Here is a 12,390-nt window from a genome sequence, read left to right on the forward strand (position 1 = left end):
CGTAAAGACCGCCATTACTAACAGCCCCCCCATTTTAGCAGAGATTTTGTCCTAAAACAGGACAAGAACTCTGCAAGCAAGGTCTGAAGCCACTAGCCTTAATGATTCCTCCCTCAGTGAGTCTCACCACGATAATGGATAAATATCTAAGCTGCAACTAGGGTCATCATTTTACGGTATTTTGACTGTAAATTAACTTTAAGTGCCACATAGAAATAAGTATGCTGGCTGTGAGGCAGCAACTGAAAAAATTAAAAAATGCAAAATTGAAAATTTAAATGTAAAAAAAATGGTTAGAGTTAAGTGACCTAGTGCAGTGGTAGGCATAAAATTAAAGAAAATTGGCATATATGCGAAAAAAAAAGGATAAAATAAATACATGAAAATAAATTCAATGCAAATAATGATGCCAAGATGGCTCCTCAAGTTTATCTACCTGGGGAGACACCAAGGCCAATAAATATTTTTTCATACAAACTAAATTTACCTACTTACTATGACTACAGGCTATGGTTATGGCACTGTGCCCTGAGCACTAGTGCCTGGAGAGGACATCTGCTATTTTATTATCTGTGCCTCTTATGTGCTCGACCTTCCAATTGTAGTCTTGGAGGTCCATGCACCACCTCATGAGTCTCTTATTCTTATTTCGGAACTGCGTCAAGTAAGTCAGAGGGTTATGGTCCGTGAGGACTGTGAGTGGGAACTCATGGTCAGCATGATATGATTCGAAATGCTTCAGTGACAAGACCATGCCTAAGAGCTCCTTCTCAATAGTACTGTACCTAGTTTGAGCAGGGTTCAGTTTCTTTGAGAAGTATGCAATAGGGTGTCGGACTTGATCTTCCTCTTGCAGGAGGACAGCTCCCACCCCTATGTCACTGGCATCCACAGCGAGAGCGAAAGGTTTAGTGTAATCTGGTGCACGGAGCACGGGACGGCTCATTAAAATGCCTTTTAGGTGGTCATAGGCCGCCCGGCATTCATCCGTACAGCAGAACAGCTTTTTTCCTTTGAACAAGTCTGTGATGGGAGCGGCTACCTGAGAAAAGTTGGGCACAAACCTCCGGAAGTACTGTACCATCCCCAGGAATCGTTGGGCTTCCTTCTTAGTCCTAGGGTAGGGCATCTCTTGTATTGCACGGATATTTGCATCTTTGGGCATTATTTTGCCCCTTCCTACTTGGTGGCCCAGGTAGGTAATCTCAGTCCCGCCAAACGTGATTTTTTTTGAGGTTGATGACCAAATTTGCCTTTTGGAGGGCCCTCAGCACCTTCCCTAGGGTTTGGAGGTGTTCTTCCCAGGCCTTGGAGAAAATGACGATGTCATCTAGGTAGACCACACAGTTGGAAATTCCCGCTAGTACCTTGTTCATGAGTCTCTGGAAGCAGCTGGGTGCGTTCCTAAGACCAAAAGGCATTACTCGACACTGGTAAAGTCCATCTCGGGTTATGAATGCGGTCAGTGGCCGCGACTCCTCTGCCAGTGGTACCTGCCAGTAGCCCTTTTCTAGGTCAATCTTACTTAGATAAGGTGTTTCACCTAAGCTCTCCAAGCAATCCTCGATGCGAGGGAGTGGGTAGGACTCAGGTTTTGTCACCGCATTCAATTTGCGGAAATCTATACATAGCCTATCCCCCCCCCTCCCTCTTTTGGCACTAGGACCACCGGTGATGCCCATGGACTTTCACTTTCCTCAATGAGACCTAAGCTGAGCTGCAATTTTATCTGTTCCGACACCCTTTCAGCCCGTTGGGGGTTTAACCGATAATAATTCTGGCGGATCGGACACGTTCCTGGGACCAAGTCAATCTTGTGTTCTAGTAGTTGGGTGTGACCCAGTGTGTCTCGCACTACCTGTGGGTGCTGTAGCAGGAGGTTCTTGACAATATCCCTCTTAACAGTGTCCAACACAGGGGTGACCAGCTTAAAGTTGGCCAGGACCTCGGAGTTGCTCTCGGGTGAGTGGACCTGGGTAACAGTACCCACCACATTGGCCCTTTGTTGATAGGGCTTAAGCAGGTTGATATGGAGCCACTTGGCTCGCCTTATGCCACAATCCACTAGGTAATTTAATTTACCCTTCTTCACAAGAATCTTGTGAGGGCCCGTAAATTTTGTGCTTAACGGTCTCTGTTCCCCTGGGCGGAGAACCAGAACTTGGTCTCCCACCTCAAAACTTCGATCCTGGGCTTTACGATCTACGTGACCTTTTGTGCTGCCCTGTACCTTCTCCTCGGAAGCCTTGGCAATTTCCCAGGCAGTTCGTATCTTAGCCTGTATATCTGGCAGCTCTTCCACCCAGGAGGCCTTGGAGGAGTCCTCCCAAGCTTCATAGAGTATGTCAAGTGGCCCACGTGTGGAGTGAGCGTACAACAACTCAAAAGGGCTGTATCCTGTGGTTTCTGAGCGTGCTTGGCGGAGGGCGAACAGAGCGTAAGGCAAGTTCTCCTCCCAATCCGAAGAGCCAGCCTCCCCTAACTTCGTCAAGACTGTTTTTAGTGTTTGGTGGGAGCGCTCCACGAGTCCTTGGCTCTCTGGGTGATATGCCGTAGAGGTCTGGTGGTGGACACCATGGTACTCCATTGCTGCCTTAAACTCTCTTGCCATGAAGTGAGAGCCCTTATCCGACTGGACTGTGGCTGGGAACCCAAACCTACAAAAAAATTGTGTCAGGCCCCTGACAGCATGACTGGCATTGGCGCACCTGGTCGGTACAGCTTCGAGGTAGCGCGTGAACCGATCAATCATGGTTAATAAGAAACGATTTCCACGCTTACTACGGGGCAGGGGACCCACATAATCCACTAGTATATCATGGAAGGGGATACCTGCAGATGGAATGGGTTGGAGAGGAGCCCGCGGCACCACCTGGTTTGGGTTACCGGCAACTTGGCACGGATGGCAGGAAGCTACGTAAGCCTTAACACTCTTCTGCAATCCCGGCCAGAAGAAATGAGGCTGGATCAGGTGGGTAGTGCGTTTCACACCAAAGTGTCCTCCCAATCCCTCATGAGCCATACGTAGCACCACCAAGCGGAGATTACGGGGAACAACTACTTGCCGGCAAAGGGCTTCTGCAGGATCGTGAGGGCCTCGGGTGACTCTGAAGAGCACCCCTTCCTTCAGCAGGAAATTCTCCTTTGAGAGGTTAGTCATCTCTGCTTCGTCTGAGTAAGCAGCTTCCCTGTAGGTTTTCAGCGTCTCGTCCAACAACTGAGATTTGATAAGCTCCGTCCGACTCCCGAGGTCCTCTGGGGAAATGGACGCTTCTCCCTCAGACTCCCCCGAGACCCCTGGGCTAATATTTGGGTTAGCTTCATTCCCTGTGGTGGTGAGCAGCACCGCTCCTTCCGAATAGGTTTCCGGGGTACGAGGCTCAGACTCATTGCTATAGGAGGAGGGCTCTCGCGCCACTTCACTTAGCCAAGGTACTTCTCCAAGGTCAATGTCAGCTAGCCATTTGTCTTCTTCAGGAGGGGCATTCTCAGTCTCGGGCTCCGGCTCAACTGCTTTCATGCACCTGAGGGGCACACGCTGTATGCCTCTTAGGAGGTCTTGTCCCAAGAGCTAGTCATAGCCCTCATGTCCGAGATCACTCACTACCCCTAGCCTGCACCTTTTGCTGAGCTGGGGCGTGGTCACTCTCAACTCCACAGTAGGAAGATCCTTAGTGACTCCTTCGATCCAAAGGACTGTCATGCGATTATCCTGCTGAACTTTGGCACCGATAGGCAACTGGTGCCATAAGATTAGTGAAACGTCTGCACCGGTATCCTGTAATGCTCTGACCGACTGCGGAGAGCCGTCTCCTTGAGGCAGAGCTACTGTGATCTCCCCAACAGCGGGCTGTCTTTTGGGAGCTTCACGGATAGAGATTGAGAGGGCAGCTGGAGAAGAGGCTGAGGATTTGCTGGGACATAGTGAGTAGTTCTTTGTGTGTCCGTAGCACTTACATACCTCGCAGTATGCACTGGCATAGTTCGGCTTCGCCACCTTAACCTTGGGCTTATTCGTCTGCTTCGTGGACTCAGTTGACTGACCCGGATAGCTTCAGCCGACAGTTGGCTTCCAAGTGGTTAGATCTCCCGCAATGGCCACACTTGGTAGGGGGAGATCGGATTTTGCCGGGGCTTAGACTTACCCGATGGGACTGAGCTGGGGGGCCCCGAGTTGAACCGGACTAGCTCGTACTCATCAGCATACTCGCAGCATGCTCTAAACGTGGCTGGATTTTTCTCAGATATGTAAATTGAGAGCGCCGGTGGGGCGTTCCTGTGGAAGTCCTCAATTTTGAAGAGCTCTAGGAGGTTGTCGTAAGAAGTGCACTTTGCAGACTCGACCCAAAGGGTATTGAGCCTATCCTTCTGAAAACCCCAATCAGACCAAGATGTCGTGGGGGACTTGGTGAGCCTACGCCACTGACGGCGCCAATTTTCAGGGACTTAGTTTATAGGCCTCAATCAAGGCCTTCCTGACGGCCTCAAAATTACCCTGTTTATCGGCAGGGAGCGCAGCATGCGCATTCTTCCCTTTCCCCGCCATATGCTTTGACAGTAGTAGGGCCTTCATATCCTCCGCTACGGCACACGTCTTAAACACGAACTCCACCTCATTTAGCCACCTCACAGGATCCTTGTCGTCCCACTGAGGAATGAGTGTGTGGACAGGCATGGAGGGGAAGCTTTGGCCATTTTGAGTGCCGTTGGGGTGAGAGCTGTTTAGCCGTGCTAGCTGGATATCCTGTTCCCGCATCTTCAATTCATGCTCTCGCTCTCTCTCCTTCTCAAACTCTTCCTGCTCGGCTTTCCTCCGGGCATTGACCTCATTCACAAGCTCCCGCACATAGCCTTGCAATGCCTCTCCTTCGTAACCTTGTCGCTCTGCAAGGGCCACAAAGTCCTGAATTTCCGCAGCAGTCATTTTGCTAATTTTATGGGTGGACCTCTATGCTAGACAAAACAAGCTGGAATCACAACTATACAGTAGGTGACCCTCTAGGCTAGTCAGGAAAAAAAATGGAATCTCCACGATGTGTGACCCTCCTATGCTAGTCTTAAGGAAAAAAAAATGGAATTTCCACGATGTGTGACCCTCCTATGCTAGTCTTAAGGAAAAAAAAAAATGGAATCTCCACGATGTGTGACCCTCCTATGCTAGTCTTAAGGAAAAAAATTGGAATCTCCACGATGTGTGACCCTCCTATGCTAGTCTTAAGGAAAAAAATGGAATCTCCACGATGTGTGACCCTCCTATGCTAGTCTTAAGGAAAAAAAAATGGAATCTCCACGATGTGTGACCCTCCTATGCTAGTCTTAAGGAACAAAAAAAATGGAATCTCCACGATGTGTGACCCTCCTATGCTAGTCTTAAGGAAAAAAAATGGAATCTCCACGATGTGTGACCCTCCTATGCTAGTCTTAAGGAAAAAAAATGGAATCTCCACGATGTGTGACCCTCCTATGCTAGTCTGTGACTTTAAAGCAAGTTTGTATTTATACTTAAAGTATAACAAATAAAAATAAAACAGACAATGCCACTGAGATTGCTTAATGCTTCGTTAAAACATCAGCCCCTTTACATACTTTCCCTTTAGAAAAAAATGAATTTGATAAATTACACTCCCAAATATTTTATCTTAATGATCCTATACCCTGACTGAAAAAATTTAAATTAAATGTGACATCATAAGTCCTTTATCTTAAGGTAACCATATTACACAGTCTAACGAAAATTATCCCCTTCAAAAAAAATGTACATAAAGATAATATCCCACGAGAAAGTAATAAAAAGAAATTACATACCCTTACTTGTCAAACGGAAAAATTGAAAAAATGAATGCCACGTGCGCTTATGGTTACCAACACAGGAAATTAACACGTGTTTTAGTCTACCACGGTTTCTTCCTAAAATTTCGTGAGTTTCACTTCACTTTTTTTTTTTTAAAAACACAAAATAACACATTCACTTAATGCACAATATATATAATAAATGAAAATTTTAACCACTTTGATAATAAACACTCAGAAAGAAAAAAAAACAGAACACAAATTCTTTTCACGCGGTTGGCTATCCTGATAAACAACAGGACTAATATCTACCACGCGGTTTTCAAAACAAAAGGGTTCGCGGTACGAACACGCACTAGTAAACACAAAACTTTAACAATGAGAATAGAATGCTTTTGCTGTTTTCTTCCACGGTTCCAACTCCAGTGATTATATAATTTACTTAAAATGAAATTGAGGTTCGTCAAGTCGCTAAAGACAGAAAAAAGGGGGGAATTTGACTTTGATAAAATTAATTTTAAATTACTGTCTTAGCGAATCCTGGCATTTGGTCGCCAATATGTTACGGGCCACTGGTTCGAGTCCGGCCTTGCTTAAGGGACTCAAGGGCCATAACAAAACAAATAACAATGGTAGGTCGCCAGTCAGCAATGATACAAGGAATACTAACAAAAATATGTATTTACAATAACAATTAAATAAAAATTAATAAAAGAAAGGGGAGCACAACAGGTAACTATTTTAATTTAAGCCACGAGGAGCTTCGGGTGGAGTTTGGTTGGCCGTGGATGAAACTCCAGCACAGCAATCAACGTTCCCTGGAAGGGGAAATAAATTGAATTATTAACAGCACACTTACTTCTACCCGGCTGGGAACACGATGAAGTCGTGTGGTTAAAACCTTTAAGCAAATTAAATGAAAATGCAAAGCTTAGGGATTTAAACGATACACATGGTAATCAACACTGTCACAGGGTGAATTAATTAAAACTAGGACTAAACGGCACACGTGGTCTGGGTATAGGGGATAGGATAAAAGGTTCAGTGGGTAGGATTTTCTTTAGAGGATAAGGAAAAATGGGATGTGATAAGGAAGGAATGGGAGGTTGGGTAAGGATATTGAGAATCTCAAATCAGACACCTTACCTTAGTAAAAAAGACTCTGGTTCCTTCCCTTATGGAAGAATGTAGACAGAGTCCTGCCTCCCTGATGTCTTGAGGGTGAAGAGCGATGTTGTTTCCCTTAAGGAGGTTGAGTGAAGAAGAGGAGATGTTCTCCTTATGGATGCTGACTCACGAAGGAAGATCCCCAGTTTTCCCTGGGTAGATCAACCCCACTTGACCCCCAATTGGGGGGGGGGGGGGGGTTAGGGGGGATTGGCCTGACCGCTGTCCTATTGGTCAGGCTTGATCTCGTGTCCCCACATCCTTCACAGCTCGCTTCCCTTGTCCTGGGACCTCGATGTTCTCACGTGACTTGTAGAAGGTAGCTGAAATTGAGATCTCAGGGGGAGTAGACTGGTATAGGATGGTGGGAGGGGGGTGAGACTCTGGGTAGGGTCCCAAAACTCGTGGCATTTCGACCCATGCTGGCGGGGTCTTTTGTTATTGGAAAAAAGGTGGCGTAAAGACCGCCATTACTAACAATATATATATATATATATATATATATGCACATATGTATACACACACACACACATATATATATATATATATATATATAACGAATTTTGAGCAAAGCAAAAAATCTATTTTTGGGTGAGTATATATATAACGAATTTTGAGCAAAGCAAAAAAATCTATTTTTGGGTGAGATAGCCATGTCGTCGTGATGGAAGTTCCTATAAGGTAGCTTCCTAGGTTATATTTGACTACGATGATATTCCTAGAGAATTTTACCTTAAGGTAGCCAGAATTCTAACTCCTAGAGCGAATATCACTAATTAATTCTTATAGGGATATCGCATATCAGAGGACGTTTTCTTGACACGCCGCATAGCTATCTTCCCCCCGAATAGCGTTAACGCTTCGAGAAGAAAAAGTGGCAAGAAAACGAAAACAAAAGGAACCTCTCCTTCTCGTTTCGAGTCTGTATATGACGTCATCAACGGCGCCATCTTATTCCTCGTAGCAATATGCGAGGCGCTACAGATTCTTTACTATTGGGAGGGGTCCTTTAGCCTTTTTTGACAAAAGGAAGGGCGGGTCCATCAGGACGACCTGGCTATCTCACCCAAAAATAGATTTTCGCTCAAAATCCGTTTTTTGGGCTCAGGCATGTCGTCGTGATGGAAGTTTACCAGAGCATTACTTTATCTGTGGATTTTCATTTCGTACCTTATCCTCAAGATAACCTTTTCCTTGGTCTATTTAGACCTAGAGACCTATGATGTTACTGTCATACATCATTACTTCTATACATAAACCATGTTAGTGCTTCCTACCCCCTACAGGGAAGAGTTATGCTAGACTCTGGAAAAGTCTCGAGGAATACATATTACCTATGGATGCCCAGCAGACAAACTGGTATAATGGTGTCGACCTATACCTTCTAAAGCGAAGTTTGTATTGAAACTTACCAATGTCAGTATGAAATACTGACACCTCCCCCAGTATACCTATTTTGATATGTGTACCAATCAAAGGATTGTATACGTTTAGGAACAGAGATTATATATCAGTTATCATCCAATTCAGAGTATAATGGTCTATCCTAAATAAGGATTGACCAAATCGATGAGTGTTTGTCTACACGAAGGAACAATCTTTTAAGATTTTCTGTATTATGAAATAATATCCATAGCTTGAAGTGCAATGCTTAATATATTTTTCATAAAATGAACCTGGTCGAATAAAATGCAAAGTTCATTCAGAACTAGTTTATTGACAACAATAAATATATAGATCAATTAACATTTACAGATATATATAAAATGTGGATGAAATAAATTGAATCATAAAGAAAACAGTAATACCAGAAAAACTTGTTTCATCTGAAAAGGAAACATACAAATGCCACTTGAAAACGAGAATGTTAATAATTTTCATTAATATCTGTCATTACTGTCTATTTACACTTGCATAAATACGCATGGCACATTTGTCACTCATTATACTTACTTCACCTTTGTCTATGGAACAGTTTGTAAGGATACCTTAGTGGCCTTTCACTCAGTATGTTGTACCGACCAGGGACCACACACCCACCCTTAAATTAATCGTCCCAATTAATTTCACCGTTCCTCGCAGAATCAAGCAACAGTTTTAAGGACACTACCTGCTGCCACCACAGACCTCTTCAGTTCCTCCACCTGCTTCGCATAATGCTTAAAATATACCCTGGATGACTTACAGCCATTGTATGAGCGAAGGTGTTCATATCCATATTATTGAAAAAGTTCTGTCCGGATCCGCTCTGCGCATAAAGTAAATGATCTTCACCCTCAGTTGTTTCAGAGACAAGTTTAAACCTGAAGTTTCTCCCCTAAAAAGCTGTTCTCCCCTAAAGTCTGAAGTTCTACGAAGATACACCTTCAGGCACTCTACTGGACATAGAGAGGCATCTTCCTTCAGAGGGCAGATTCTCCAGGGACCCCACCTTTTGGTGGGTAGCTCATTTTTGGCAAGAAACATTGGGTCGGGAAAAGGATTCAGTTCTCCCCCTTCCAAGAACTGAAGGTGACCTTCCTCTCTCGAGAGGGCCACTATTTCACTAACTCTGGCCCCCGAGGCTAGTGCAAATAGAAATGTAACTTTTTGGATTAAATCCTTCAGAGCGCACTCATTGTTGTTCATCATAGAATCGAAGTGAAAAACCTTATCCAGAGACCATGAAATGGGTTTCAGAGGTGCTGCCGGCCTGAGTCTAGTACAGGCCTTAGGAATCTTGTTGAAGATTTTGTTAGAGAAGTCGACCTGAAAGGCATACAGTAAAGGTCTTCCTAAGGCAGACTTACACGTCGATATTGTGTTGGCTGCTAAACCTTGTTCATGAAGGTGAATAAAGAATGATAAACAGAAGTCTGTCGAGATTTCTTTTGGCATCTTTGCCTTGACAAAAGACACCCACTTCTTCCACGATGACTCATATTGTCTTCTGGTAGATTTGGATTTATATTCCGCCAAAAAGTCTATACTGTCTTTTGAGATCCCGAATCTTTCCTTTACCGCTAAGGAGAGAAAATTATGAGATGAAGGTTCTGGGTTTTCTGTGATGAAGCGAAGACAGTCGACTTCTGCACTAGCTGAGTCAGAACTGGATCCGGCAACGGCACAAACTTCAGTCGTAGTTCTAACTCCAGAGGGAACCATACGTTGTTTGGCCACTTGTGAGCCACTATTGCAGCCGTCCCCTTGAATGATCTCAGTTTGTCGAGGACCTTCAGTAAAAGGTTGGATGGAGGGAACAGGTAAATCCTGGACCATCTGTTCCAATCAAGGGACATTGCGTCCACTGCTTCCTCTAGGGGATCCTCGTACGGGGCCACGTAACGAAGTATCTTCTTGTTGGCGCTCGTCGCAAAGAGGTCTATCTGCAGTTCCGGGACTTGATGTAAGATGGAGAACGACCCTGCGTCTGACTCTATATTCATGAACCTGGGTAAAGCGTCCGCCGTCACGTTGTGGAACCCTTGAAGGTGAACTGCTGACAAGTGCCATCTCTTCTTTTCTGCCAAATGGAAGATGGCCAACATCACTTGGTTGATTTGAGGTGATCTCGAACCTTGGCGATTCAGGAATCTCACTACCACCTCGCAGAAAGAACCAGTCTTATGTGGGTCGAGTGGTGAGGAGATAATTTCTTTAGTGTAAGAAGTACTGCCATGGCCTCCAGAAAGTCGATGTGAAATGTCTTGAATAGACTAGACCAAGCTCCTTGGATTTTCCTTTGGTGAGAGTGACCTCCCAATCCTTCCTTTGAAGCGTCTGTGTGGACGATAACTGAAGGTGGAGGTGGTTGAAGAAGTATCGATTTCTTCAGTTGCTTGGCTCTGGACCACGGCTTGAGAAGCGTTTGCAATCGAGTTGGTAATGGTCTTCTCAGATCTCTTCGAGCATTTGATGCGTATCTTCTCCAAACTACTGTTGCATCCTTTAGCTGTGCTCGTAGCACTGGGTCTGTCACTGAAGCAAACTGTAGAAGGCCCAGCTCTCTCTCCTGTTCGCATCTTGATATCCGTTTGGATTCCAGAAATCTCTTGACAGATCCCGCTATCTCTTTCTTTTTCTTTAGTGGAATGGAAAGTTGATGTGACTTTAAATCCCAGTGGATTCCCAACCACTGAAACTTTTGAGCCGGAGATAGTCGAGACTTTTTGGCATTGATCTTGAATCCCAGATGTTCCAGGAACTGGATCACTTTCTTGGAAGCCTGCATGCATTCCGTCTTGGATGCTGCCCACACCAGCCAATCGTCCAGGTAAGCCACTACTTGGACACCCTTTAGGCATAATTGATGGACGGCTGCATTTGCAAGCTTCGTGAATATCCTTGGGGCTATGTTTACCCCGAAGGGCATGGTTCTGAAGGCATAAAGTCTTCGTTTTAGCTTGAAACCTAGGTAGGAGGAGAGTTGATGATTGATTGGAACGTGCCAATAGGCGTCTGACAAGTCTATCGAGACAGTGTAAGCTCGTTTGGGTAACAGGGTCCTATGTGTTGAAGTGTTAACATCCTGAACTTGGAGTTTACTATGAACTTGTTGAGTGGTGACAAGTCCAGAATGACTCTGAGTTTTTCTGAGTCCTTCTTAGGAACATAAAACAGCCTTCCTCGGAACTTGATGGACTTTACTCTCCGAATTACTCATTTCTCTAAGAGTTCCCGTACGTATTCTTCCAGGACGGGGGTGGAGTGTTGGAAGAATTATGGGAATATAGGTGAAGCGCTGTTCCAGCTCCAACCCAGTCCCTTCTTGATTAGGCTGTGGGCCCAGGGATTGAAGGTCCAACGATCCCGAAATAAGTACAGTCTCCCTCCTACTGGGAGCATCTCACTTCTGCTGTGGACCTGAGGGCTTGCCTCCTTGACCGCGTCCTCCTCTGAATCCCCTTCCTCTTGAAGGGCGTCTAGAGGAACCTCTGGCTGCTCCTCTAGCTTTCAGATGAAAGGTCGTTGACTGTCTCTCAAAAGCTGGGTTAAAGGCAGGCGATTATGTCACTACTGGTTGAGGTACCAACTGGTACGTAGTTGGAGGTTGTGCCACCATCTGAGGCACTGCGGTCATAGGAAGTTGTCGTTGTTGCTGTCTGTAAGGCTTGGCCAGCCGAGAGGGTAGCTAGGCTTCTTCGTCTTCCTCTTAGGTTGGGGACCCTCATCCGGGGAAGACTTCCTCTTGAGAGATAGGCTCCACTTTTGTAGAAGGTTCCCATTCTCTGTGGCGGCCTTGTCTACTACCTCTTTGACCACTTCGCTCAGGAAGAGGTCCTTACCCCAAATACTGGATGAGATCAGTTTTCTGGGTTCGTGTCTCACCGCAGCCGGGGCGAACACGAACTCTCTACAAGCTCTCCTAGCTTTAATAAAACTATATAGATCTTTGGTCACGGTGGTCAAATGGGTTTTGGCCACTACCATAAACATTTCTTGATTTTTGGGGTC

General features: G+C 45.3%; 1 protein-coding gene across 1 annotated transcript; it reads right to left on the minus strand.

The window, feature by feature from the left end:
• Positions 1-1,205: 1,205 nt before the first annotated feature.
• On the minus strand, positions 1,206-3,520 carry LOC137618996 (uncharacterized). Its single transcript, XM_068349196.1, has 3 exons — positions 3,025-3,520; positions 1,670-2,832; positions 1,206-1,586 (listed from the first exon to the last, which is right to left on the minus strand). Exons 1-3 carry the CDS (start codon positions 3,518-3,520, stop codon positions 1,206-1,208), a joined length of 2,040 nt encoding a protein of 679 aa, XP_068205297.1.
• Between the last annotated feature and the right edge of the window lie 8,870 nt (positions 3,521-12,390).

This window comes from Palaemon carinicauda, chromosome 25 (genome assembly GCF_036898095.1).
Source record: "Palaemon carinicauda isolate YSFRI2023 chromosome 25, ASM3689809v2, whole genome shotgun sequence".
NCBI lineage: Eukaryota > Metazoa > Arthropoda > Malacostraca > Decapoda > Palaemonidae > Palaemon > Palaemon carinicauda.

Coding starts and splice junctions, on each gene's coding strand:
- LOC137618996 (XM_068349196.1), bottom strand. CDS start 3,520: ATGAAAGCAGTTGAGCCGGAGCCCGAGACTGAGAATGCCCCTCCTGAA. Junction 2,833..3,024: donor TCTCCGCTTGGTGGTGCTAC/GTATGGCTCATG, acceptor TTCCATCTGCAG/GTATCCCCTTCCATGATATA. Junction 1,587..1,669: donor AAAGTCCATGGGCATCACCG/GTGGTCCTAGTG, acceptor ACAAAACCTGAG/TCCTACCCACTCCCTCGCAT.